General features: G+C 32.0%; 1 protein-coding gene and 1 long non-coding RNA gene across 2 annotated transcripts in view; one reads left to right on the top strand and one right to left on the bottom strand.

Annotated features, from left to right (window-relative positions):
- Window positions 1-13,366: 13,366 nt before the first annotated feature.
- On the top strand, window positions 13,367-23,654 carry LOC126725611 (pleiotropic drug resistance protein 1-like). Its single transcript, XM_050430411.1, has 24 exons — window positions 13,367-14,179; window positions 14,409-14,529; window positions 14,666-14,754; window positions 14,870-14,954; window positions 15,068-15,227; window positions 15,358-15,434; window positions 15,600-15,653; window positions 15,732-15,822; window positions 18,231-18,532; window positions 18,651-18,932; window positions 19,017-19,333; window positions 19,432-19,592; window positions 19,759-19,862; window positions 19,943-20,099; window positions 20,215-20,337; window positions 20,425-20,591; window positions 20,731-21,063; window positions 21,449-21,739; window positions 21,841-21,924; window positions 22,049-22,182; window positions 22,307-22,534; window positions 22,626-22,797; window positions 22,894-23,148; window positions 23,262-23,654. The coding sequence occupies exons 1-24, from the start codon at window positions 13,854-13,856 to the stop codon at window positions 23,517-23,519; spliced, it is 4,371 nt and encodes a 1,456-aa protein (XP_050286368.1). The 5' UTR covers window positions 13,367-13,853; the 3' UTR covers window positions 23,520-23,654.
- The window catches only part of LOC126725620 (uncharacterized), a 99,801-nt gene continuing 97,944 nt past the window's right edge, over window positions 23,472-25,328 (bottom strand). The window contains exon 2 of the long non-coding RNA XR_007655519.1: window positions 23,472-23,632. This is a non-coding gene — a long non-coding RNA (uncharacterized LOC126725620). The remainder of the gene's footprint in view (window positions 23,633-25,328) is intronic.

Here is a 25,328-nt window from a genome sequence, read left to right as displayed (position 1 = left end):
CATTCATACTATTATGTCTAAGTGCCTTTGTTGGTCCCATTATATTATATTGTTGTGCACTTATTATATTATATAATATGGGTATTATATTAGACACTATAACATTGTTGTGCGCTTATATAATATGGCTTATATTCACCACAATATGGGTATTAAATTATATTGTTGTGTGCTTATTGATATAGTTTTTCCTTATTATAAGATGGGCTAAAGTATCCTTCTCTAAACCAATTATAACTTACGACAAAACATGATTAAATTTTTATAACAAAATGGTGGGTGTCATTGTAACCCATTAATAAAGTGGAATTTTGATTAAAAACACATTTTCACTTTTCAAGTTCTTTTTTCTATGTGATTTGCCTTCATTTCATAAGATGCACTGTGTTAAAAAGAGTTGTTCTAAAATTACAAATTATTCCATAATTTTTTTGTCATAATTTTGACATAACAGACTGTGAGTAATTAATTATTATTTACACATGAACTCATTATATTTTCTTTACCAATTATACTCTGTCACATCACAGTTATGACAATAAGTTGTGAAAAATTTTGTGGTATTAGAATTTTTCTGTTAAAAATTAAAAGATGCATTTCATGGTGATATCATTGATGACGTCATAACGATGCAATATGTCATAAACAAACACACCCACAAAAAAAAAAAAAAAAATCAATATGTCATCAATAGGTGGTTATGTACTTTTATATATATATATATATATATATATATAAATTGCAAGAAAAAGTATAATGTGCCAGGGGAAAGAGAAAATTGAATTTTGGTAATGAGATTACTGAAATTCTTGTCCTGCCTACACTACCGAAATGGAAACCAATTGTGGCAATGGCATTGCCAAAAATGGGAGAAAAAAAAAAAAAAAAGAATTGTGGCAGCTAAGTTGCCAAAATGGAGGGAAAAAAAAGATGTTACATCCACAACATTTTTCACAACAAATTACTGGTGGTTAGTTGTCATTGGTTCAAATTTGAATCTAACACTAAGATTACTTTTTTGCTCCAATAATAATAATCAGTAATAACCTGCCACTTAGGATTTGTTGTAAAAATGTTGTGAAAATGTTGTTAACGTATCATTTCTAAAAAAAGTTGTGGTGCAGATGTGGCTAGCGTTTTTTCTTAGGTCGTTACATAAATGTAATATCCAGAAAAAAAATAAATTAGGAGGGGCATTTAAGTAAATTTGTTTATGGGGTCAACTTTTATAATTAATATTACTAAGGGGTTTTTAGAAAATAAGGTTGAAACCCTAGTTTATATAGTCTAATTTTAAGTCAGCGTATACTAATAGATGTTTTGAGAGAGAAAACTACCTAAAATACTGAAGTAGAGAAGATTTGATTGCACAATAGAGGTAAGAGCCTAAAAAATCCTTGCTTGTCAAATCTAAACTTTATTTAGAATTAGAGTATTTTATTTATGTGAGTATTTTAATCAATAGTGAAACTATTTATTTATTCAAAGATTTTAATGATGCAAACGAAGAAAAGTTTAGATTTATATTTCGGTAAATTGGACGCTACAACCTATAGATTTTTCTGTGCTTAACATCTAAAATTTTTATGTATATATGCTCCAATGCGATAAGTAGCTGGAAGTTGTGGATTTTAGGCATGAGGTCTAAGGTCAACTTTCTACACAGTTGGTTGTTTAAGGAACTGTGCCTGAATTGATAGAATTGGGAAAAAAAAAAAAAGAACAAGAAGGAAACTATAAAGTAAGAGTAGTACACATCCATGTCATTCCTTGAGTGACATAGTACTACACTACTCCTAGGTACTAGCTTTATCTTGTAAGGCATAAGTGGCGGCAGAATAGATATATATATATATATATATATATATACACACACACATATATATAAAATATTATGATTAGGTGGAATTTTTGGTGTGAGATAAGCAGACAATTATGAGAAATTTGCTGATACCATTATAAGTCTTTTTTGAATTTTATGATTATTGAGTAGATGGTACTTGTAAATTGTTAGGTGAAATCTAAGGATTTTAGAGAAAGTATTAGAGAACAGTTCTTTGTGGTGAGCTAGCTGAGGTAAGTAATCTTATCCTAATTAATTTTGTCTCTGCGTAATTTAACTACTAAATATTGTTTACAGTTGTTACTATTTATTTCTATTGTATTAATGATTTCAAGTAAAGAATAGAGAAATTCCACAAATAAATATGAGCATTGAATATATGATTTATTTATTTAATTGTTCCTTTAACTATATTGATTTAAAGTACAGAATATAGAAATATCACAAATATATTTGAATACTGAAAATATGATTATATATGTGTGTGTGTGTGTGTATATATATATATATGTACTTGAATAAGATATATTTTTGTTAGAAACTATGATTTCATATATATATGATTATGGACAAATTGACTATGAATTGATTTTAATACCCAAACCAATTAGGGTTATTCATTGGTACTCTGATACCCAGTCAATGAGGGTTATTCATTGGTACTCTGATACCCAGTCAATAAGGGTCATTCATTGGTATTCTGATACCCAAACCAATAGGGGTTATTCATTGGTATTCTGATACCCAAACCAATGAGAGTTATTCATTGGTACTCTGATACTCAAACCAATGGGATTGTTCATTGGTATTCTGATACTCAAACCAATGGAGGTTGTTCATTGGTACTTTGATGCCCAGTCACGAGAATATAGCCTGACCATAGTCATAAGATTGTTAATAATATGAATTACGTTTGAATATTTAACTATTTTGAATCATTAAAACTGCTTATGTATTTTTGGAACCTATTGTAAGTTATAACTTTTGATATATAAAAAAACCGACTACTTTCTAAACATATGTAACGACTCAAGGAAAAACGCTAGCCACATCTGCGCTATACCTCAAAAGGACTAGTTCATAAGATTGTTAATAATATGAATTACGTTTGAATATTTAACTATTTTGAATCATTAAAACTGCTTATGTATTTTTGGAACCTATTGTAAGTTATAACTTTTGATATATAAAAAAACCGACTACTTTCTAAACATATGTAACGACTCAAGGACAAACGCTAGCCACATCTGTGCTATACCTCAAAAGGACTAGTTACAATTGAGGCTCCTTGTAGTTTTTAATAAAGCCCAGTTCAACCGAGTAAATACTCGATGTAGGACTCATCACATACCCATACACATCATACAACCAATCAAATTGGGGCATCACAATCTCCCCCACTTAAATCCCTAACGACCTCATTAGGGCCCACTTTGTGGGGTAGTGTCTCTGAGCCCACGTGGGATTACCGAGCCGGCTCTAATACCATATGTAACGACCCAAGGAAAAATGCTAGTCACATCTGCACTATACCTCAAAAGGACTAGTCACAATTGAGGCTCCTTATATTTGTTAATAAAGCCCAATTCAACACAGTAAATACCCGATATGGGACTCATCACACACCCACACACATCATACAATCAATTAAATTGGGGCATCACAATCTCCCCCACTTAAATCCCTAACGACCTCATTAGGGCCCACTTTGTGGGGTAGTGTCTCTGAGCCCACGTGGGATTACCGGGCCGGTTCTAATACCATATGTAACAACTCAAGGAAAAACATTAGTCACATCTGCAGTATACCTCAAAAGGACTAGTCACAATTGAGGCTCCTTGTATTTGTTAATAAAGCCTAGATTTACCCAGTAAATACCTGATGTGGGACTCATCACACAGGCATCACAGTCGCTATAAGGGATCTTTTAATGAAGACAAAGATTGTTGTCACTAATATGTGGCCAAAACAATTTTGATATAATATGATTTTTTTTATTTATCAAATCCTCCAAATGCTTCTTAAAATATTTAAAATGACATAAATTCCTTTAAAATATTTGAAATGATTAAAATACCATTAACCTCGTCAAAATGACCAAAATACCCCCTAAACTTATATAATGACCAAAATAAACTTGAAACCACCATAGTAATTTAAAACTTTCAAATCCGTTAAAAAAATAAAATAAAATTAAAAAAAGAGAAGAAGAAGAAGAAAAAAAAAAAAAAAAAATGAGACAACGGAGGGCTTGTTGCTTCAAAATACTCTCAAATCATAATGTTTACCCATTTGAAACTCGAAATCGATAAAATAATAAAAATTGAGAAAGTTCTGATTCTACTCAAAATATTGACTAATTCTCATAGTTATCAAAATGTTAATCGTATTGTAAATCAATTTTTAATTTTTCTATATCATGTGTCATAAGAAAGTTATTAGTCAATATTTACCCAACTAATAAATTCATTATAAATATATGAAAGGTATATTCATTATAAATTCATAATATATTCAACTAATAACCAATTCAATCATCAATTATATAATAATATTTAACAAAAGTAAGTAAATAAATCACATTAAAATATATTTATAACATACATATTCAAATTAATTAAAATCAGAAGTGATAATACATGATATATAAGCCAAAATAATAAATTTTAACACGATGTTCATCATCTTTCAAAATTATTTATTTATTAACATTTTCTAAAAACTACTCCAATACCCAATAATCCAGTGAAAACCTTCTCACTGAACCAAATTTCACAAAGTCTAGTGGTCTCGGGACCATCTATTAAGTTTGACCGGATTTGACTAACTTTAACTAAACTTTGACTGCACATTTCTCTAAATCCAACTATTTGATTGTGACTATAATTTACTAAAATTAACCTTTCATTATACTCTTCAAATCCAACAGTTAGATTTCAAATCCAATTATGGCGTGAGATGGACATGTGTTGTGAACCTATATGGCTATGTTCTCTAAATCTGATCATCTAATTGGTCTCAAATTTCACCAACACTAATATGTCATAATACTCTTCAATCTCAATGATCAAGATTTGAATATGAATTTCACCAAATCCAGTGGTCACATGACCATCTATTAAGTTTAACTGGGTTTGACAAATTTTAACTAAACTTTGACCGCTCCTTTCTCTAAATCTAGCCGTTTGATTGTGACCATAATTTACTAAAATTAACCTTTCATTACACTCTTCGAATCCAACGGTTAGATTTCAAATCTAAGGATAACACGTGATGGTTATGTGTCGTGTACCTGTATGGCTATGTTCTCTCAATTTGACCATCCAATTGTTCTCAAATTTCACCAACACCAATATGTCACCATACTCTTCAATCCCAATAATCAAGATTCGAATATGAATTTCACTAAGTCCAGTGGTCTTGGGACCATCTATTAAGTTTGACCGGGTTTGACCAACTTTAACTAAACTTTGACTATGCTTTTCTCTAATCTAACTGTTTAATTATGACCATAATTTACTAGAATTAACCTTTCATTACACTCTTTGAATCCAACGGTTAGATTTCAAATCTATGGATGGCATGTGATAGATATGTGTTGTGTACCTGTATGGCTTGTTCTCTCAATCTGACCATCCAGTTGTTCTCAAATTTCACCAACACCAATATGTCACTATACTCTTCAATCCCAAAGATCAAGATTCAAATATGAATTTCACCAAGTCCAGTAGTCTCGTGACCATCTACTAAGTCTCATGAGCATCTACTAAGTTTGACCGGGTTTGACAAACTTTAACTAAACTTTGACCGAGCCTTTCTCTAAATTCAACCGTTTGATTGTGATCATAATTTACTAGAATTAACCTTTCATCACACTCTTCGAATCTAATGGTTAGATTTCAAATCTAAGGATGACACGTGATGGATAATTGTTGTGTATTTGTATGGCTATGTTCTCTCAATCTGACCGTCTAGTTGTTCTCAAATTTCACCAACACCAATATGTTACCATACTCTTCAATCCCAATGATCAAGATTCGAATATGAATTTCACCAAGTCCAATGGTTTTGGGACCATTTATTAAGTTTGACCAAGTTTGACTAACTTTGACTAAACTTAACCGTGCCTTTCTCTAAATCTAACCGTGCTTTTCTTTAAATCTAACCGTTTGATTGTGACCATAATTTACTAGAATTAATCTTTCATTACACTCTTCGAGTCCAACGGTTAAATTTCAAATCTAAGGATGGCGCGTGATGGATAAGTGTTATGTACCTGTATGGTTATGTTCTCTTAATCTGGCTATCCAATTGTTCTTAAATTTCACTGACACCAATATGTCACCATACTCTTCAATCCCAATGATCAAGATTCCAATATGAATTTCACCAAGTAAGGACAAAGCTAGAACTTTGAGTTGGGGGGGACAATTTTACTGTTGGCTGTGTGTGGCGGTTTCAACCTCTGATTGTGCTACTTGATTAAGATTTTTTTTTTTTTTTTTGGGGTTTGTGGGTAAGAACAAAATTGTTTTTGTTTAAATTTTTTTAAAGGGCAGGGTTATTTATTTTGGATAAAATTAGTTAATTGAACTTTTTTTTTTTTAAAAGTTTTACCGATAATTTTTGTTGTTGAGCTTTTTTTTTTTTTTTTTGGCTTGTATATTTTGTTTTAGATTTTAGATCTATAAATTTTTTTTTTATGGTCACTAAAATGAGGAAAATGCTAAAGGTATAATTTTTTTAAATTATAAATTATTGATGTAATAAGTGATTACTGATAAGTAAAAAAATGATGTGAGTGGTGTGCCCATATGCAAACCAATAAGAATTTGCTAGCATAACTATTTGTAAAAAAGTTATAAAAAGGTTTGTGAGTATAACATTACTCTTAAAAGAATCAACGATATTGTTAAAGGGAAACAAAATGTAATTTTATAGAACAAAATTGCTAAAATTAATACACATATATATAATAATTTTTTTTTAAAAGGGGGGGGGGGGGGGGGGGGCAATAACCCCCCCTAGTCCAAGTGTAGTTCCATCCCTATCACCAAGTCTAGTGGTCTTAAGACTATCTATTAAGTTTGACTAGGTTTGACCAACTTTAACTAAACTTTGACAGCACATTTTTCTAAATTCAACCGTTTGATTGTGATTATAATTTATTAAAATTAACCTTTCATTGCACTCTTTAAATCCAATGGTTAGATTTCGAATCTTAGTATCGCATGAGATGGAGATGTGCTGTGTACCTGTATGGCTATGTTCTCTCAATCTGACCATCCAATTAGTCTCAAATTTCACTAACACCAATATGTCACCACACTCTTCAATCCCAATAATCAAAATTTGAATGTGAATTTCACCTAGTATAGAGGTAACTGGACCATCTATTAAGTTTAACCAGATTTGATCAACTTTAACTAATCTTTGACTGTGCCTTTCTCTAAATTCAGCCGTTTGATTGTGACCATAATTTACTAGAATTAATCTTTAATTACACTCTTCGAATCCAACGGTTAGATTTCAAATCTAAGGATGGTGTGTGATGGTCATATGTTGTATACCTTTATGACTATGTTCTCTCAATCTGACCATTCAAATTTCTCAAATTTTACCAACATTTTTACAACAAGTTCTAACTTCTAAGTGGTAGGTTGTTATTGGTTGTTATTGTTGGGGCAAAAAAGTAATGTTAGTGTTAGGTTCAAATTTGAACTAATAACAACTAACCATCTATGATTTGTTGTGAAATATTGTGGATGTAATACTTCTCATAAAAAAATGTGTGTTTTTATTTTTTTAAAATTTTTTATTGTCTTTGAAAACTTGAAATACATACTAGGTTTAGAATAAATCAATTTAGTTTCCATAGTCCTTAAGCTACATAGTCCTTAAGCTCTTTTGCATACTGCGCTAACAAGTGAGCAGGGAGATTTCCCTGTCTTTTCACATGAGAGAGAAAAATTCCTAAAGCCTGTGGTTATTAAATATAGTATAGGTATGAGATTTATGGATTAATTATTAAAGGGTTGTGTTAATGGCACTGTAAGGTGCCCATTAACACGGTGTCGTTAACAACGCAATTTTTGTCAACTGTTTAGATTTTTGAGCAGCTTTTTGGTAGTTTTTGGTAATTTTTTTTTTTGGCAATTTTCTTTTTCAAGCGAGACCCAAAAAGGGAAATATTAACAAGCACCAAATGGTGGTTGTTCAGCAAAAAAAAAAAAAAAAAAAAAAAAAAATCCCATTATTAAATTCCATAGTCAACTTCTTTGTCAACATGCTAGGGCTGTGTACAACTCTTACACCATTATGTAATGGCTTAAGAAATATTTATAAAGGTGTCATCATCATATTATAAAACTGGTGCACGTTTCCGGAAAAATAAAATTTGAATTCTTAGATCAGGTGCAATCCAATTGTGGCTTTCATAAATAAATAAATAAAAATGTAGCTGGTTCTAAAAAAAAAAAAAAAAAGAAAAAGAAGAAGAAGAAGAAGAAGAAGAAAGAAAACACTGATTATTTCAACACTATAATTAAAAATTTTAAAAAAACACTATTTACAATGTGTGTGATAGTATTTTGCCTAAAAGAAAATCAAATGTTTGCTGCAGAGACATCACTTGAATAATTGCACCAAATGCACGTGAGGCAAGTAACTTGGATTATAAATGATTTAACTAGATTGTATGGCCAAAATGGGGTTTTACCTATTTCTCACAAACTTTCTAGCAAAATATCCCATGTCTGAAATTATTTAGGAATATGCCCCTATTTTGAAACTCGATTTTTAGAAAATCGAGTTTCAAATGTAAAACTCGATTTTTGGACAATCAAGTTATGCGAACTTAGACTTAGACTTAGATTTTTTTTTTTCCCTTCTTCTGGAACTCGAGTTCCACAAAATTCTTTTTTTTTTTTTTTTTTTTAAAATTTCAGATCGCTATAACTCGATTGTCCAAAAATCGAGTTTTAAATTGAAACACGATTTTTAGAAAATCGAGTTTCAAAATAGAGGCATTTTTCTAAATAGTTTCAGACATAAGACATTTTGCTAGAAAGTTTTGGCAAAAGGAGCAAATGCCCATTTTGGCCCAGATTATATATAATGGGTTCTTTCTTGGAAGGTATTAATTAACTGGTAAAGTGATAGGCATAGTTTATTAAGTACCATGAATAGTTACATTAACAGTACCATGAAAGTGTACATTGTAGGCAAAATGATTGTACATTTTCTGCCAAAATGAAAAATACTAGTCACATTTTTGTCTATAATATACACTTTATGTGGTATTGTTCATGTAAACTAATCAATGCCCTAAGGATGATCACACGTCAGTTGGGTTCATGTGATAACTCTTAACCTATGGCTTGACCCAATCATTTTGAGTGATGAACTCTCTACTTGCCTATGATCGAATGCTTGGAGGAAGTTGATCGTAACTCATACTTGGGATGAGAATTTAGATTTTGGTTGAGTGGCAAGTAATGATTAAAGTAGTGAGCATAACATGATCTGAACAGTGCAAGCATGGTATGATTTTGAATTTTGGATGGTTGCTAGCATGATTATAATAACCCGACAGGCTAGTCCGACCAGTTGAACCAAGAACTGGCCACTAGTTTGGTCAGGAAAAAACCACAAAAATCGGCCAAAATCGAGAATCGGAGGCAAATTCAGTTTTGCCTCCAATTTGGGTTTTAAAACCATGGTTGCTAGCATAAGATGATCTAAATGGCAATGACACGAGACATGATTTGTTAAACATGAGCATACCATGTTCTAGATGATGGTGACACAACAATATCTTGATGGTAGTGAGACATGATCTAGTGCAAAGCTCGTCCTCGAGTTGATAGTCGAGATTTGAAATCTTTTGTTCCAAATAAACAAATACTTTGAATGCTTTAGTAACTTGATCAAGTTTTGAAGTACACCATAAATTTTTCTCTCATCTACCTTCAATTTATTGACAACATCAATCAAGAAAAGGTCAATAATAAAATTAAAATTTTTTACCCCAAGAAATCAACATGTTGTGTAGTCATTTTCAACAAATCAAACAAAACCTGGGGATTGTGATTTGTGGACTCATCCTCATATTGGACCTTAATTGGATCTTCCACAATATTCTCAATATTTACCATCTATTGATTTCTGTCATTATCCACAATTAACTAAAACTTCTTTAATTTCTTTGACCTCTTCATCAAATTTTTGACAAATGGTATCTTCATGTTTCAATTCAACAATTGTTGCAAGTCTTGATCTTTTAAACCACTTCAAAATTTTCTTTAGAAATTAATTGATGCATCTTGTCAATCCTTAAACCATTTTTTTTTCTTGACACAAGAACATGGCTGTAATAATTTTTGTTTTGAGGTCTCTCTTTCATGTTTAGAAAATATTGCTTTTCATATGAATATACAGATCTGTAATCAACACTTGCATGATCTAGTATATCATAGTAGTCATGAGGAAACCATAAATCAACTAACACCTTTTTCATTCTTTGCCAAGGGCGGATTGCTTACCTTGACATTTTTATCGATTTGAATGTCTTCCCACCAAGGTTGTCAAAATTGGGATTCTATGTAAGATTGTTGAAGGTAGGTGGGATTGTAAATCGTAGGATCGAATTGTGAATCATAAGATCTTACATATTTTCATATTTAAAGCAAAAAACGCATTGATAATGACTTTGTATGTTGAATAATGACGTAAATTATAAATTCATCCATAAAAAAAACTAAGATTTGCATCATATGATGTAATTTGCATGTCATACATCACTAAATCTATACTAACGAAACAAATATACTTAAGTTTTGACCCAATGTATCTAAAAAGTTCAATAAATGTTTAATTAGCAACCAAATACCAAAATATTTATCAAAACATATGGAAAATATTTTCCAAGTTCTAAGTTCCAAGTTTGAAATCCAAAATAAGTTAGCAAATGGAAACTAGCTAACTACAATATAAAATCCAAAAGCAAGATGAATATTAAGGTGAAGTGAATATTTAATTATTCCCATTCTAAGGTTCTTATAACCACCATCCTAAATTCCTAATCATCATCATCCATTTCATCATCTATGTAGACATTATATATTTGTATTCTAGAGCTACAAAAGACATCAAGATACAATTTCACACTCAACTATTCAAGTTATACCACTCGACAACAATTAAAGAACATGCTCAAAAAAAAAAAAAATCAATAATTCAATATACAAATACAAGCATAGTTGATAAAATTATATATATAAAAAAAATATTTTAGTAATATTAGAACACAAATTAGTATATTGATCAAATAAATTAAACAACATTATAGTTTAAAAGGCAACAAAGCCAACATCAAATTCTTCATTTAGAAATGACAAAGCATTCCTTCATTTTGATTACAAGTGAACTAGAAACTAGAAAACATTTGCTTAGGTTAACATAATTTAAAAAATAAATAATCATACTACCACAACATGAAAAATTAAAAACACTCAAAGCTTCATCAAAACCAAAAAATTATCCCATAAAAAGAAAACCAAAAATTTATGTTTTTGGTAGGATCCCATACGATCCTACGATCCTATACGATCCTACATGATCCTACGTACGATCCTACTATTTTTACGATCCTAAATGTTTTGGTAAAATGGGATAGTAAAATCGTGTGATCCTACGATCCAGATCGCGATTTTGACAACTATGCTTCCCACCATTCCTCTTCTTCACCATCCAATTTATTAAACATAAGCCATACTTTTTCATTATCATAAATCTTCCAAAAATTAAAATACTCTTCCAAATCAAGAAGCCATTTAATAAAATCCAACTTATGCATCTCTCCATCTAAGAATGCAATTTTCTTGTAGTTAGGAGTGCGTCTTTGACTATATTGATTAGCGTTGTTGTGAGATGATTTCCTAGCAAGAAGAGTAGCAATCGCTTGCCGGATTTCATGCATATCTTGCTAACTCTCTTCATGAAATTGTTTCATCTCTTCATAAAATTGGTAGAAACTTAGCCCTAGTAAGGACTTGGTTTTCAACTTCGATGTTGTTGTGGTGGTGGTTACCGTCACGCCAGTTAGCCATCCGACTAGAGTTAGTCAAGGCTTTGATATCAACTAATGTCATGGAAGCCTGAAGAAAGCACACCCGATGTTTCTTTGATGGAACAAAAATTAAACTATTAGTTTCTAGTAATAAACCTCAAATCCTTGAAGAGTTCCTTGAATTCACTAGGTGATAGGTCTAGAATTCACTAGAGAAAACAATATATTCTAAAACAAATCCTAATTAATACCTAGCCATAATGGAAACCAAATTTGACCTAAAAATCATTAAAGGTACTTAAAAATAAGGAAATAAATGCCCTAAACCTAAAATAACAAAAATTATATAAAAAAATCAAAATTAATAAATTGCAAAAATCAAACAGTAGATTTTGTCCTACATAAGAAAAATCCTCTATTAATATATGTATTTCAGATAAAGTGCAACACACTAACACCACTTAAAGTTATAGAAATAAAATAAAATTAATGATATGTTTACACTATATTTGATGTAATTGCTCCTCAACCACCATGCCCCACATGGTATTAATGTCAGCTTTAATATCATGATGTTAGACTCTCTCTTTCTTTGTTTATTTTATTTTATTTTGGAGGAACTATCATGATGTTAGACTTGACACTGCAAAAGCATTGGGGAAAAAAAGTTGTATGAAAATATTATACTAAAAAATAACACATGTGTTCTAATAAGTATTATTATTTATTCAAAAAAATAGAGATGTTTATCCCACATTGGTTATGTGTGTCTAGTGTTCATTGTTTATAACCCCAGTCTACAATTATAAATGTTAGATCTTTTTGTAATTGTACTCTGATTATATAATGTATTATAAACCTGATTTAAAACACTAATGTAACTATCTTCGTGTGTGTTATAATAATTATTTTTACTTGAAAAAAAATAGCACAGCTACAAACCAAAGATTTTCATCTTGAAATGAAAGCGACCAAAGATTAAAATAGAGAGAGGAACAAAGCTATAGCATATAAGGGCATCCCAACAAGGAGCTCCACTCCAATAAAAAAAAGAAAAAGAAAAAGACAAGAAGTTTCCACTCCTTAAAAAAAAAAAAAAAAAAAAAAAAAAAAAAAAGAGGCTCCACTGCCACTAGTCCAACTTTTTTTTTTTTTTTTGAGAAAGTATTGCTCCACTGCCACTGCCACTAGTCCAACTTGATATCATGATTAAGGTATTGCTCAAACCTAGTTTTTTATTCCCAAAAAAAAAAATTATCATAAAAATGGTGACGTATTTGCTTACTATATGATCAACAATAATTAACAACAGTACCACTGGTCACGATCCCCGTAGTCCTTTGACATATATAAGAGATCGAAGAAGAATTAAGAAAGAACAATCAAAGTCCAATACTCGATATACTTTGATTATCCCAAAAAAAAAAACCGTTAACTTTTTTTTTTAAAACTGACTCCAATACCGTTATACCAAAAAAAAAAAAAAAAAAACCTATCCTTGTGAACATTTTGAGCAAAACTAGAATTGTCAAATCTCTGCACAATTAATAGTGAATTTTAAGTATTTCTGCTCAAAGTAGCATATATTTTGAGTATTTTAAACACATTTACATACATTTTTATACATATCCACACGTTTAGCAAAAACACTTAAATAATATTTTTCAAACTCCACCACCAAATATTCCTTAGTATTACTTTCTCATTCAGAATATGGTTGTTTTTTTAAACATGCATGGTGGGCTTTTCCTGTTTCGTCGGATTTTTTAGGGATAAAGATTGAAATATTGGTCTTATTCACGTAAAATTTGAAGAAAAATTTCTGGGTTTTGATGGGTTTCATCAATTATTGAAGAAGTGATAACCATTGGAGTAAGCTATATATAGAGTTTGAAAAATCCTTGGTGGGTTTTTTAACTTTTTAGCTGCTGTTGCAAAAACATGGAGACTGTTGACCTTTATAATGCGGGAAATAGTTTTCGAAGAAACAGTTCTTCCATATGGAGGAGTGGTGGCCTGGAAGCTTACTCGAAATCTTCACTAGAGGAAGAAGATGAAGAAGATCTTAAATGGGCTGCCCTCGAAAAGCTTCCTACTTTCAACCGGTTGAAGAAAGGTTTACTAACTACACAGGAAGGCGAGACCAGTGAAATCGATATACATAATCTTGGACTTCATGAAAGGAAGATTTTGATTGATAGGTTGCTGAAGATCCCCGAGGAGGACAATGAGAAGTTCTTGTTGCAGCTCAGGAACCGCATAGATAGGTATGTTTTCTTACTAGTTTTAATACTTTTATCTTTTTTTTTTTTTTTTTTTTTTTTTTTTTTTTTTTTTTTTCATAAAAAAGTTATATAAAAAAAAAAAGTTGTACCCAGCACACAAAACTTACATTTTAACTTATTATTATTATTATTATTATTTCGGTTTGGTCTATATCTTTGGTGAATTTTCAGTTGTAAGTGTTCTTGTTTCTTGATATTTGATATTTGTTAGAGTTGGAATTGATGTTCCCACAATTGAAGTTCGATTTGAGCATCTAAGTGTAGAAGCAGAAACCAATGTTGGGAGCAGAGCTTTGCCTACACTTTTTAGCTTCATTTTTAACATATTGGAGGTAACAATTTGTAACACACAACATTTGTCACAATTATATAAATTTGATGTATTTAATCTATCATATATGTTTGTCTAGAGTTCTTCTTCTTATTATTTTGATTCTTACCGTTTACTTTGCCCTTTGATTTTAAAAGGATGTCTTGAGCTATGTCCATATTCTTCCAAGTAAAAAGAAGCGTTTGTCCATTCTTCAAGATGTTAGTGGAATCATTAAGCCTGGCAGGTAAGAAGGCAAGCTCAGTTCATATTCTTGAACTGAGTTATGAATGTTGGAAATTTTTATTCAATTTAGAATATTGGGGCACTGATTTCTTACTTTGTTCATATGCATTTTCCAGAATGGCATTGCTATTAGGCCCTCCAAGTTCCGGGAAGACCACGCTCTTATTAGCTTTGGCCGGAAAGCTTGATCCGACTTTAAAGGTGAATAAAGTTTTGATCAAGGCTTTAATCCTTTCATTGGTTCTCAATATGTTGCTTTATATTTTCAGCTGATTAGTCTAATCTCCAATATGAAACTGGAATTTCTCCTCTAGTTCTCAGGAAGGGTGACATATAATGGCCATGACCTGCGTGAGTTTATACCCCAGAGAACTGCTGCCTACATCAGTCAGCGTGATCTCCATATTGCAGAAATGACTGTGAGGGAAACATTGGCCTTCTCTGCAAGATGCCAGGGAGTTGGATGGCGTCAGGGTTAGTCAGTTTATAGGGTTTCCACTTCATATTTTCTTTCAGGCAGTTTAATTTTCAGAATGTGGTCTGATTGATTTGTGTGTATACTGTAAAACATGAGTCTCCTGCATACTATTTCAAAAATTTGCAGAGATGCTAGTAGAGTTGTCTAGAAGAGAGAAAGCAGCCAATATTATGCCTGATCCAGATATCGATATCTTCATGAAGGTAAGAAAGAAGCTGCTGTCATTGACTTATTCTCAACCTCAGAAAATGACAGGCAGTTTAGCTCATTTTTTCATCAAGGATTATGCTCAAATCAAGATTCAAGAGAACTTGCACTCATGGTGATTGACAACTTATGTGTTTTTATCTGGCTTCTGCTATTTTAAGGGAGTATCAACTGAAGGCCAGGAGACAAGCATCATGACAGATTATGTTCTAAAGGTAACATCAGCATGGATTGAAAATTTTCCACAATAGGTTTCCATAATTTATTATTTATTTGAGTCCACCTCATTACAGGTTTTGGGATTGGAAGTGTGCGCAGATACCATAGTCGGGGATCAAATGGTAAGGGGCATCTCCGGAGGACAAAAGAAGCGTGTTGCAATAGGTAAACTCAATTGGAAACACAAATCTATATATTACTAAAAGCTGAAACGTGTCATTTATTACTGCTGAACTCCTGTTGCACCATTTCATTGCCACGTCATTCGCCGCATAATTATTATTTATTATTTATTTCTATTTTTTTTACAATATATATATATATATATAAATAGATTATTGACTTTACATATTCATCTTTGTTGGTTTTAACATCTATATATATTTCTTTTTTATTTCCAATTTTCCTATAATTTTTCTACATTCACTTATTTTTTAAATATTTACATTTTCTTCAACCTTTCTTCTTCCCTTACCTTTTCATCTTCTCACTATCCTTTACTTTAATATTACTATTCATTTTTCCCTTCATCTTCTTTTATTTGTCTCTTCTTATCCCTTCCCTCTTACTATAAATTTGTTACTATTTTCCATTCTTTGCATAGTTTTCTCTCACAAAAAGGTTCTCACTCTCTCTCTCTCTCTCTCTCTCTCTCAATGTTTTGGTGGATTTTTATTTTTTATTGCATCTCCACTTTAGGTTGATAAATTTTTGTGTTTTTAAGAACTCTAATTTAGGTTGATATGATTTAGTTGTGTTTTAAGTTATTATTATTATTATTATTATTTTGCTCTTTCATTGTTAAATTTTATTCAATTACATTATAAAAAATTAAAGATAGTAGATAAAAATAAAATAGTATTCCATTATATAGTATAATTTGGACAATTTAGTGTTTATTGTTATATCTTTTGATTTTTTTTTTCTTCTCTTCTATTTTACTCAATATTGAAATTCAACCACGTCCTCCTTATCATTAAATTATTTATATTTTCTCTCTCTTTTTGTTTTAAAAAATAAAACATGTAATATTTTACTTAAATTCAAATAAAAGAAAATTGTGCTCATCAAATTGTACTAATTTTTTTTTTAACATTTACACTTTCTCCAATCTTTCTCCTTCTCTTTACCTTTTCATCTCCCCAAACATTCTACCTTGATATCACTCTTCCTTTTTCCTTTTATCTTTCTTTATTTTGTTTGTTTGTTTTTTTTATTTTATTTTATTTTATTATCATCCTCTTAATATAAATTTGTTATTAACTCTTCCATTCTTTACATAATTTTCTCTCACAAAAAATGGTTATTACCCACTCTTTCTCCCACAATTTTTTGGTGGATTTTCAATTTTATTTTTCTTGCATCTCTATTTTAGCTTGACAAAGTTTTGTATTCTTTAAAACTCTGTTTTGGTTGAATTTTTAAAATTTTTTTTTTATGACTTTGATTATTAAATGTTATCATATTGCATTATAAATAATTAAAAATAGTATATAAGAATGTACTATTATTATATTACATAGAATTATTTGGATAAGTTAGTGTTTATTGTTATATATTTTATTTTTATTTTTTTCTCATATCATTTTATTTAACATTTAAATTCATTCACATCCCCCATATATATCATTAAATTATTTATATTTCCACTCCTTTTTCATTTTAAAAAATTTAAAATATAATATTTTGCCTAAATTAAATAAATAAAATTGTCCACATTAAGTGGAGTAATGCTAGGGAAACACTCATTCTCACAACCAATGCATCAAAGGAAGAATGAAATACAAAACAAATCAAGTTAGAAACACTAAATTAAAAAAAAAAAAAACTAATAATGCATATTTAATGTCATAGAATCATAATCAAATTTTGGAAAACAATAGGTTGCCAATGGAGAGAGAGAGAGAGAGAGAGAGAGAGAGAGAGAGAGAGAGAGAGAGAGAGAGAGAGAGAGAGAGAGAGAGAGAGAGAGTAGTAGTAGTAGTAGTAGAAATTACATAAGAAATAAAATTAGAAAATTTAAAAGTCCGTTTTTTTGACATTTCATTTAACCTTATTTATAATATATATATATATATATATATAATTTTCATACATCATTACTTTCAAAAATCTAATGAACAATACTACCTCTCATTTATCATCTTTGTTATGCAAATCATTAGTTATTAAATATATAATAATAGTAAGAAGCGTTACAAATGAGATCACTAAAAATATATATATATATATATATATATATAAAATTAATTAGCCATTATCATTATGAAGTAGTAATCGATAATTTTACGCATCTAAAAAAGTAAAATATATAGAGTTTTCTTAAAGGTATGTGTAAAAATTCATTATATATATGTGTGTGTAAAGGTTAAAAAAAAAAGGTATTTAAGGTTTTTATTAACTTAAAAACTAATAAAAAACCAATAGTTAATAACTAAAATTATAGTATTAATAAAATATTTAATGAGACCACCTTACAAAAATTATTATGCTCAATGCACATGTACGAGACTAGTTTACATAAAACTTTTGTTACTTGCGAATTAACTATGTCTCCAATAATTAATTCAAAGGTGAGATGCTGGTTGGGCCAGCCAAAGCCCTGTTTATGGATGGGATATCTACTGGGTTGGACAGCTCGACAACTTTTCAAATAGTGAATTCAATCAAGCAAAAGATTCACATTCTCCATGGAACTGCAGTCATCTCACTCCTTCAGCCAGCACCAGAGACTTATGTTCTTTTTGATGATATAATTCTCCTCTCCGATGGCCAAATTGTGTACCAGGGTCCCCGTGAACACGTTCTTGAGTTTTTTGAATCCATGGGCTTTAAGTGTCCTGAGAGGAAAGGTGTGGCTGACTTCCTTCAAGAAGTAAGTATACATATAGGTTTGCCTGTCTAATCGATTCCAACATAAATAATTGATCTCCTAAACATTAGCATTACCTCTATTTCCCATTTAAATCATTTCTGTATAATAAATATTGTAGGTAACATCACATAAAGATCAAAAGCAGTATTGGGCACGTGAAAATGAACCTTACAGTATTGTCACAGTCAATGAGTTTGTCGAGGCATTCCAATCATTCCATGTTCGAAGGGGGATTCAAGATGAGATTGCAATTCCTTTTGACAAGAGCAAGAGCCACCCAGCTGCTTTAACAACTCAAAAGTATGGTTTTAGAAATGAGGAACTCTTGAAAGCTTGCTTCTCCAGAGAATTGTTGCTTATGAAGAGGAATTCATTTGTCTACATTTTCAAGTTTACCCAGGTGGATTTTTAGTTCATTTGAATCTTTGTATTACCCTTCTTGGTATTGCATGATTTTAACATATCCTTTTCTATGTGCAATTAGCTTACTATATTGGCACTGATTGCATCAACGCTTTTTCTACGAACCAATATGCACCGCGATTCAGTAAAGGATGGAGGAATTTATGCCGGCGCTTTGTTCTTTAGCGTGATTATAGCTCTGTTTAATGGATTGGCAGAGCTTTCCATGACCATTGCAAGGCTTCCAGTTTTCTACAAGCAAAGGGACCTCCTCTTTTATCCTCCATGGGCGTATGCACTTCCAGCATGGATCCTCAAGATTCCCATTTCTTGTATAGAAGCTGCTGTATGGGTATTCATTACCTACTTTATCATTGGATTTGACCCAAATGTCGGAAGGTGGGAAAGTAATAATTATAATCAATTTATTGCCAATTTGCAAAGATGTTTTTGGGACATATTCTGTTCCAAATGATATATGGATGTATATACTGCAGATTGTTTAGGGAATACCTTCTGCTTGCATTGGTTAATCAGATGGCTTCTGCATTATTCCGATTTATTGCAGCAATGGGCAGGAGCGTGGTTATTGTTAACACCATTTGTTTATGTGCACTGATCACACTTTTTGCACTGGGAGGATTTGTCCTGTCAAGAGGTATAATATAACAAATTAAGAAATTGAATATACAATATACAATTTACAGAAATTTTTTTTTTCCTCTCAAATTTAGATGCACCTACCATGATGCTTCTTGCTTATTTTTATTATTTATTTATTTATTTATTTATTTATTTATTTTTTGTTTTCCTTAATGCTGCAGCGGATATAAAAAAGTGGTGGATATGGGGCTATTGGATATCTCCCTTGATGTATGCTCAAAATGCAATAGTGGTTAATGAGTTTCTTGGGAAAAGTTGGAGCAAAGTAAATTCTAAAAAAGAGCCATTTTCTGTCTTTTAATTTTGGTGTATCCTCTGATGTCTCAAGTTACTTTCATATTTAAGGTTCTCGCAAACTCAACGGAAACACTGGGAGTAGCAGTTTTGAAGTCCCGTGGGTTCTTTCCACATGCATATTGGTATTGGATAGGCGTAGGGGCAATGGTTGGATTTGTATTACTTTTCAACATCTGTTTCACACTGGCTGTTACTTACCTTAACCGTGGGTATCACAAAACTTTTCAATTTAGTTCTTAATTTTTGTTTAATCTTCTCAATTTAATACTTGTACAAGTAGAAGAAACTTATGTGTTAGTATTGTACAAATAACTGTGCAGCATTTGGGAAGCCGCAGGCCATTAAAACAGAAGATTCTGAAAGCACTGTACACAATGACAGAACAGAAGAGGGCACTCAGTTACGACAAAGAAGAAATAACTCAACTCATGACACTGAGATAGGTGATACAATATCCTATTATTAGTGTTTTGTGTGTTTTATCTCTTTGTTATGCTTTAGGTGCCAATTACATTTCTATTGACATGCAGAGTATGGGGATGAGATTAGAACTGGAAGTACCTTGTCAAATTCATCATCATTGGTGATAGACGCTGCTGTTGAGGCCAACAAAAGCAGGCAAAAAGGAATGATTCTTCCATTTCAACCACATTCAATCACCTTTGATGACATTATATACTCTGTTGACATGCCACAGGTACTTAAATGAGTGTTTGAAATTGTTTATTGTTTATTGTTTTAACATCCAAATACAATATACTGTTTTATATGTTAAAAAGTGAACAAAACTTGTATTCCAAACATATCAGGCCTAGTTTAATGTACTAAACTTGCAGGAAATGAAGAATCAAGGTGTCGTTGGGGATAAATTAGTGCTTCTGGAAGGTGTGAGTGGTGCTTTTAGGCCTGGTATTCTCACAGCTTTGATGGGAGTCAGTGGGGCTGGTAAAACTACTCTAATGGATGTGCTGGCTGGTAGAAAAACTGGGGGATATATAGAAGGGAACATTACAATTTCTGGGTACCCAAAGAAGCAAGAAACATTTGCCCGGATTTGTGGATACTGTGAGCAAAATGACATCCACTCCCCTCATGTTACTGTCTATGAATCCTTGGTCTACTCAGCGTGGCTTCGTTTGTCCTCAGAAGTTCGTTTTGAAACCAGACAGGTTGATATTATATACCAAATCTGTTTTGAGTTTTATATTGATAATATTTCTTTTAATGCATCCCATATTTATATACAAGCCAAGACCATTCAGAATTGGTTTGTAAGTCCCCAACGTAGAGCAGTGATCCAGCTGCTGTAATTTCGATCAAGCTCAGATAATTGTAGTTTGTCTTCTCCCTGCTCAGCTTCCAACCTTGATGATAATTAATCTTATATTTACTTTACATAAATTTGTTCATCATTTAGCCAGTATTGTTTTGCTTAAACTAATAAAATCTTTAAAACTCAAGTTACTAATGAACAATTGGCTAAAGAAATTAATATTTAGACAGCCACAAGCAGCAAGAGCATTCCATAATCTTGATTTTTATTCTTGGATGCAGATGTTCATTGAGGAAGTTATGGAGCTTGTGGAGCTCAAGCCATTGAGGCAGGCAATAGTTGGGTTGCCCGGTGTGAGTGGTCTCTCCACTGAGCAGCGCAAGAGGCTAACCATTGCAGTTGAGCTAGTGGCTAACCCCTCTATAATATTCATGGATGAGCCAACATCTGGGCTAGATGCAAGAGCTGCAGCAATTGTTATGAGAACTGTTAGGAACACAGTGGACACTGGAAGAACAGTTGTCTGCACTATCCATCAGCCGAGCATTGACATATTTGAAGCATTTGATGAGGTGAGAAATCTGAAAATCTAATGGATCGCAAACTTGGGGCTTATTATTTGTTCCTTCTCTTCTAATACTTTGAATATGATAAATAAATTATGGGGTTGCAGCTATTCCTTATGAAGCGTGGGGGACAAGAAATATACGTAGGGTCGCTTGGTCACCATTCTCATCACTTAATCAAATATTTTGAGGTAGAACGCAATGGACCCCAAAAGTGTGTGTGTATATATATATATATATATATCTGACTTTCAACTTCAAATCTTAATCTGAGTAGCAGAATATTGATAGATATGCCTTTTTCCTTTTGTCTAGGGAATCCAAGGAGTCAGTAAAATCAAAGACGGTTATAACCCAGCGACTTGGATGTTGGAAATAACCAGTTCAGCACGCGAAGCAGATTTGGGGGTTGATTTTGCTCAAATATTCATAAATTCAGAACTCTATAGGTATGTATGTTATGCACCACAGGATTAGCTACCAATTTTCAGAAAATGCTAAGAAACCTTGTGAGCGTTATGTGGCTTCAACTTGTTGCTAAAAGCTTATACAACTGTGTGGCATGTGATTCAGGAGAAACAAGGCACTAATCAAAGAACTGAGCACACCTGGTCCTAATTCAAAGGATCTCTATTTCCCTACTAAATACTCTCGTTCGTTGTTCATCCAATGCTTTGCTTGCTTATGGAAACAACATTGGTCATATTATCGTAACACGCATTACACTGCTGTAAAAATTTTCTTTACGGCTTTCGTGGCATTGTTGTTTGGGACAATGTTCTGGGACCTTGGCTCCAAAATGTAGGTTTGAGAACTTAGAAATATATATAAGCTCAAATTCTTATTGCTTAATTTTCTGCATTATGATTCAACTCTGTTTTGCAAATTTCAGCTCAAAGCAGCGAGATCTATTTAATGCAATGGGTTCCATGTATGTTGCTGTGCTTTTCCTTGGGGTCCAAAATGCTTCCACTGTGCAGCCAGTAGTGGCCGTCGAACGAGTAGTGTTCTATAGAGAAAGGGCTGCTGGAATGTATTCAGCCTTGCCGTATGCATTTGCTCAGGTAAAAGGGTCATAAACTCATTTTATAAACTTCATATAGATTAATTCTCTGTAAGTTTATGCAGTTTCTATATGTCTCACTCTCTCTTTTTCACAGGTTGTGATTGAGCTGCCATATATCTTTGTACAAGCAGTGGTGTATGGTGTTATTGTTTATTCAATGATTGGATTTCAATGGACTGTCACCAAATTCTTTTGGTATCTATTTTTTATGTACTTCACTCTCTTGTACTACACCTATTATGGCATGATGTGTGTGGCTTTGACACCAACACACCAAATTGCTTCCATTGTTTCCGCTGCGTTTTATGGGATATGGAACCTGTTTTCTGGATTTGTGATCCCAAGAACTGTAAGGGCTGCTGACTTCTAATAATTTTCCTGACACTAGGTTTCTTTTGTACTAGACATGTGTTGATGACTTAATAACATTTTTTCTTTCTGTCTCTACCTTGACAACTTCAGAGGATTCCTGTGTGGTGGAGATGGTACTACTGGATATGTCCAACAGCTTGGACTTTATATGGACTTGTTGCATCACAGTTTGGAGATTTGAAGAACACGCTCGACACAGGTTTAACAGTGGAAGATTTTGTGGAAAGCTACCTTGGTTTTAGACATGACTTTCTGGGAGTGGTTGCAGCTGTGGTTGTGGGATTTGCAGTGTTCTTTGCATTTATCTTTGCCTTGGCTATCAGGACAATGAATTTCCAAAAGCGATAGGATTGACTCTTGGTTACTTGGATAGAATTTGCACTTTACTATGCTTACAAATTACAAGTGTTTTTCCTAATGTCTTCTACAATTGTACTTTTGAGTTTCATTTATCCACAAACCTCAAGGAGGAGAATTATCTTTTGTTCATAATTTGCAAGATTTTTTTTTTTTTTAATTTTTTAATTTTTTTAAGAAATGGAATATTTAATGAGCGTTTGGATAGAGCTTATCAGGCGTCTGTGTTTTCCTTTAATACCAGAAGCGCATTTCACGTGGGACACAGACTTGCTAGTGGGTCCCGTGCACACTATTCACGCATTTAAAAATTATTTTGTAACAGTATTTTCAATTTTCAATTTTAAGTTTTCAGCAAAATATGCAGTATTCAAACGGATTCTAAGTTAATAAAATAACGGTTTGAGAGGTATAGAATTAATTGTTGTATTTATAAAAACCTACATGGGTTGGGGATTGACATTTCACGGAGAGTGTAATTTCATATATAGTCAAGGGAGGGCATCAATGGAGGGAAGTTTGACTACTCGTGATGGTGACAAGCAAGATGTGTTCGTGAATGTTCCTCGTACATGCTCCAAGCGTCTTTGGAGTTACTGCCAATCAATGGGATTTTTAGGGTGTGCGTGATTGGTCATGTATGTCCATATAATTTCATTACTAACCCTAGATGGGGATTGACATTTGACGGAGAGTGTAATTTCATATATAGTCAAGGGAGGGCGTCAATGGAGGGAAGTTTGACTACTCGTGATGGTGACAAGCAAGATGTGTCCGTGAATGTTCCTCGTACATGCTCCAAGCGTCTTTGGAGTTACTACCAATCAATGGGATTTTTAGGGTGTGTGTGATTGGTCATGTTTGTCCATATAAATTCATTACTAACCCTAGATTGAAAGAATCCACAAGAAAAATGAAATAGGAACAAAATCTTAGGAAACCTAACACAGACTACTGATGGATATTTATTTTCCAGAATCAAACACTATTTGGTTGATTAAAATTTAGCATATTTTCCAATTTTTGAAAATTTTAAGGTTTTATTGCCTTTTCTTTGGGTATTTTTGAGGGATAAATCAATGGTTTTTTTTTTTTTTTTTTTTTTTTTAAGAAAATCAATGGTGCTTTTATTATTATGATTGGCACTCTTTTGACCCTAAACGAGATGGATTTTCCAAATTATCAAATCAATCATTTATTCATAAAAATCAATTAATTTTGATAATTAAAAATTAGGAAAAAAATGCCATTTGTAGTGTGTACCTATATTTTTGGATCACAATTAATTTATTTCTTACATTTCGGTAAAAGTTAATTTGATCTCAATTAATTTTAACTAACAATTAATTTGCTTTCTACCATTTAACTCACTAGTGAAAAATGCTTACTAGACAACTGGTTTGTATGGTTAACATAAAAATATAAATCAATCAATTACACATTAAAAAAGCCACATAAACAAGTCATACACTCAACTAGCCCAATCAAATCTTGCCACCTCAATAGAAAAAATTCGAACTCACCAAAGCACTAACAAAAACCCAAAAAATCTCCCTCTAAATTCTCAAATATAGTCACCAAAATGCTCCAGGTCTCCGACAAGACAAGCGAACTGTGTCAAGAGATCCTGAACACCGGAGCACATACGGTACCACAAGTTTTCTTAGGAGTGGAGATTTTGTTATGTTTCTTTATATTTCTCCTTATACATAACCAGTTTGCAGTTCTGAAAAAAAAAAAAAAAAAAAAAAAAAAAAAAATTTACAACTTATTCCTTCTCCAACACCACCATCTCGATTT

The sequence above is a fragment of the Quercus robur genome, chromosome 5, assembly GCF_932294415.1.
Source record: "Quercus robur chromosome 5, dhQueRobu3.1, whole genome shotgun sequence".
NCBI classification, from domain to species: Eukaryota; Viridiplantae; Streptophyta; class Magnoliopsida; order Fagales; family Fagaceae; genus Quercus; species Quercus robur.
The sequence above is the reverse complement of the archived record's forward strand: the minus strand, read 5'-3'. Positions and strand labels throughout refer to the sequence as shown.

Excerpts from the sequence above, each read along its gene's own strand:
- LOC126725611 (XM_050430411.1), top strand. The coding sequence starts at position 13,854 with ATGGAGACTGTTGACCTTTATAATGCGGGAAATAGTTTTCGAAGAAAC. Across the intron at positions 20,592-20,730 it reads ACTCTGTTGACATGCCACAG|GAAATGAAGAATCAAGGTGT; the intron begins GTACTTAAATGA and ends CTAAACTTGCAG. Across the intron at positions 21,064-21,448 it reads TTCGTTTTGAAACCAGACAG|ATGTTCATTGAGGAAGTTAT; the intron begins GTTGATATTATA and ends TCTTGGATGCAG.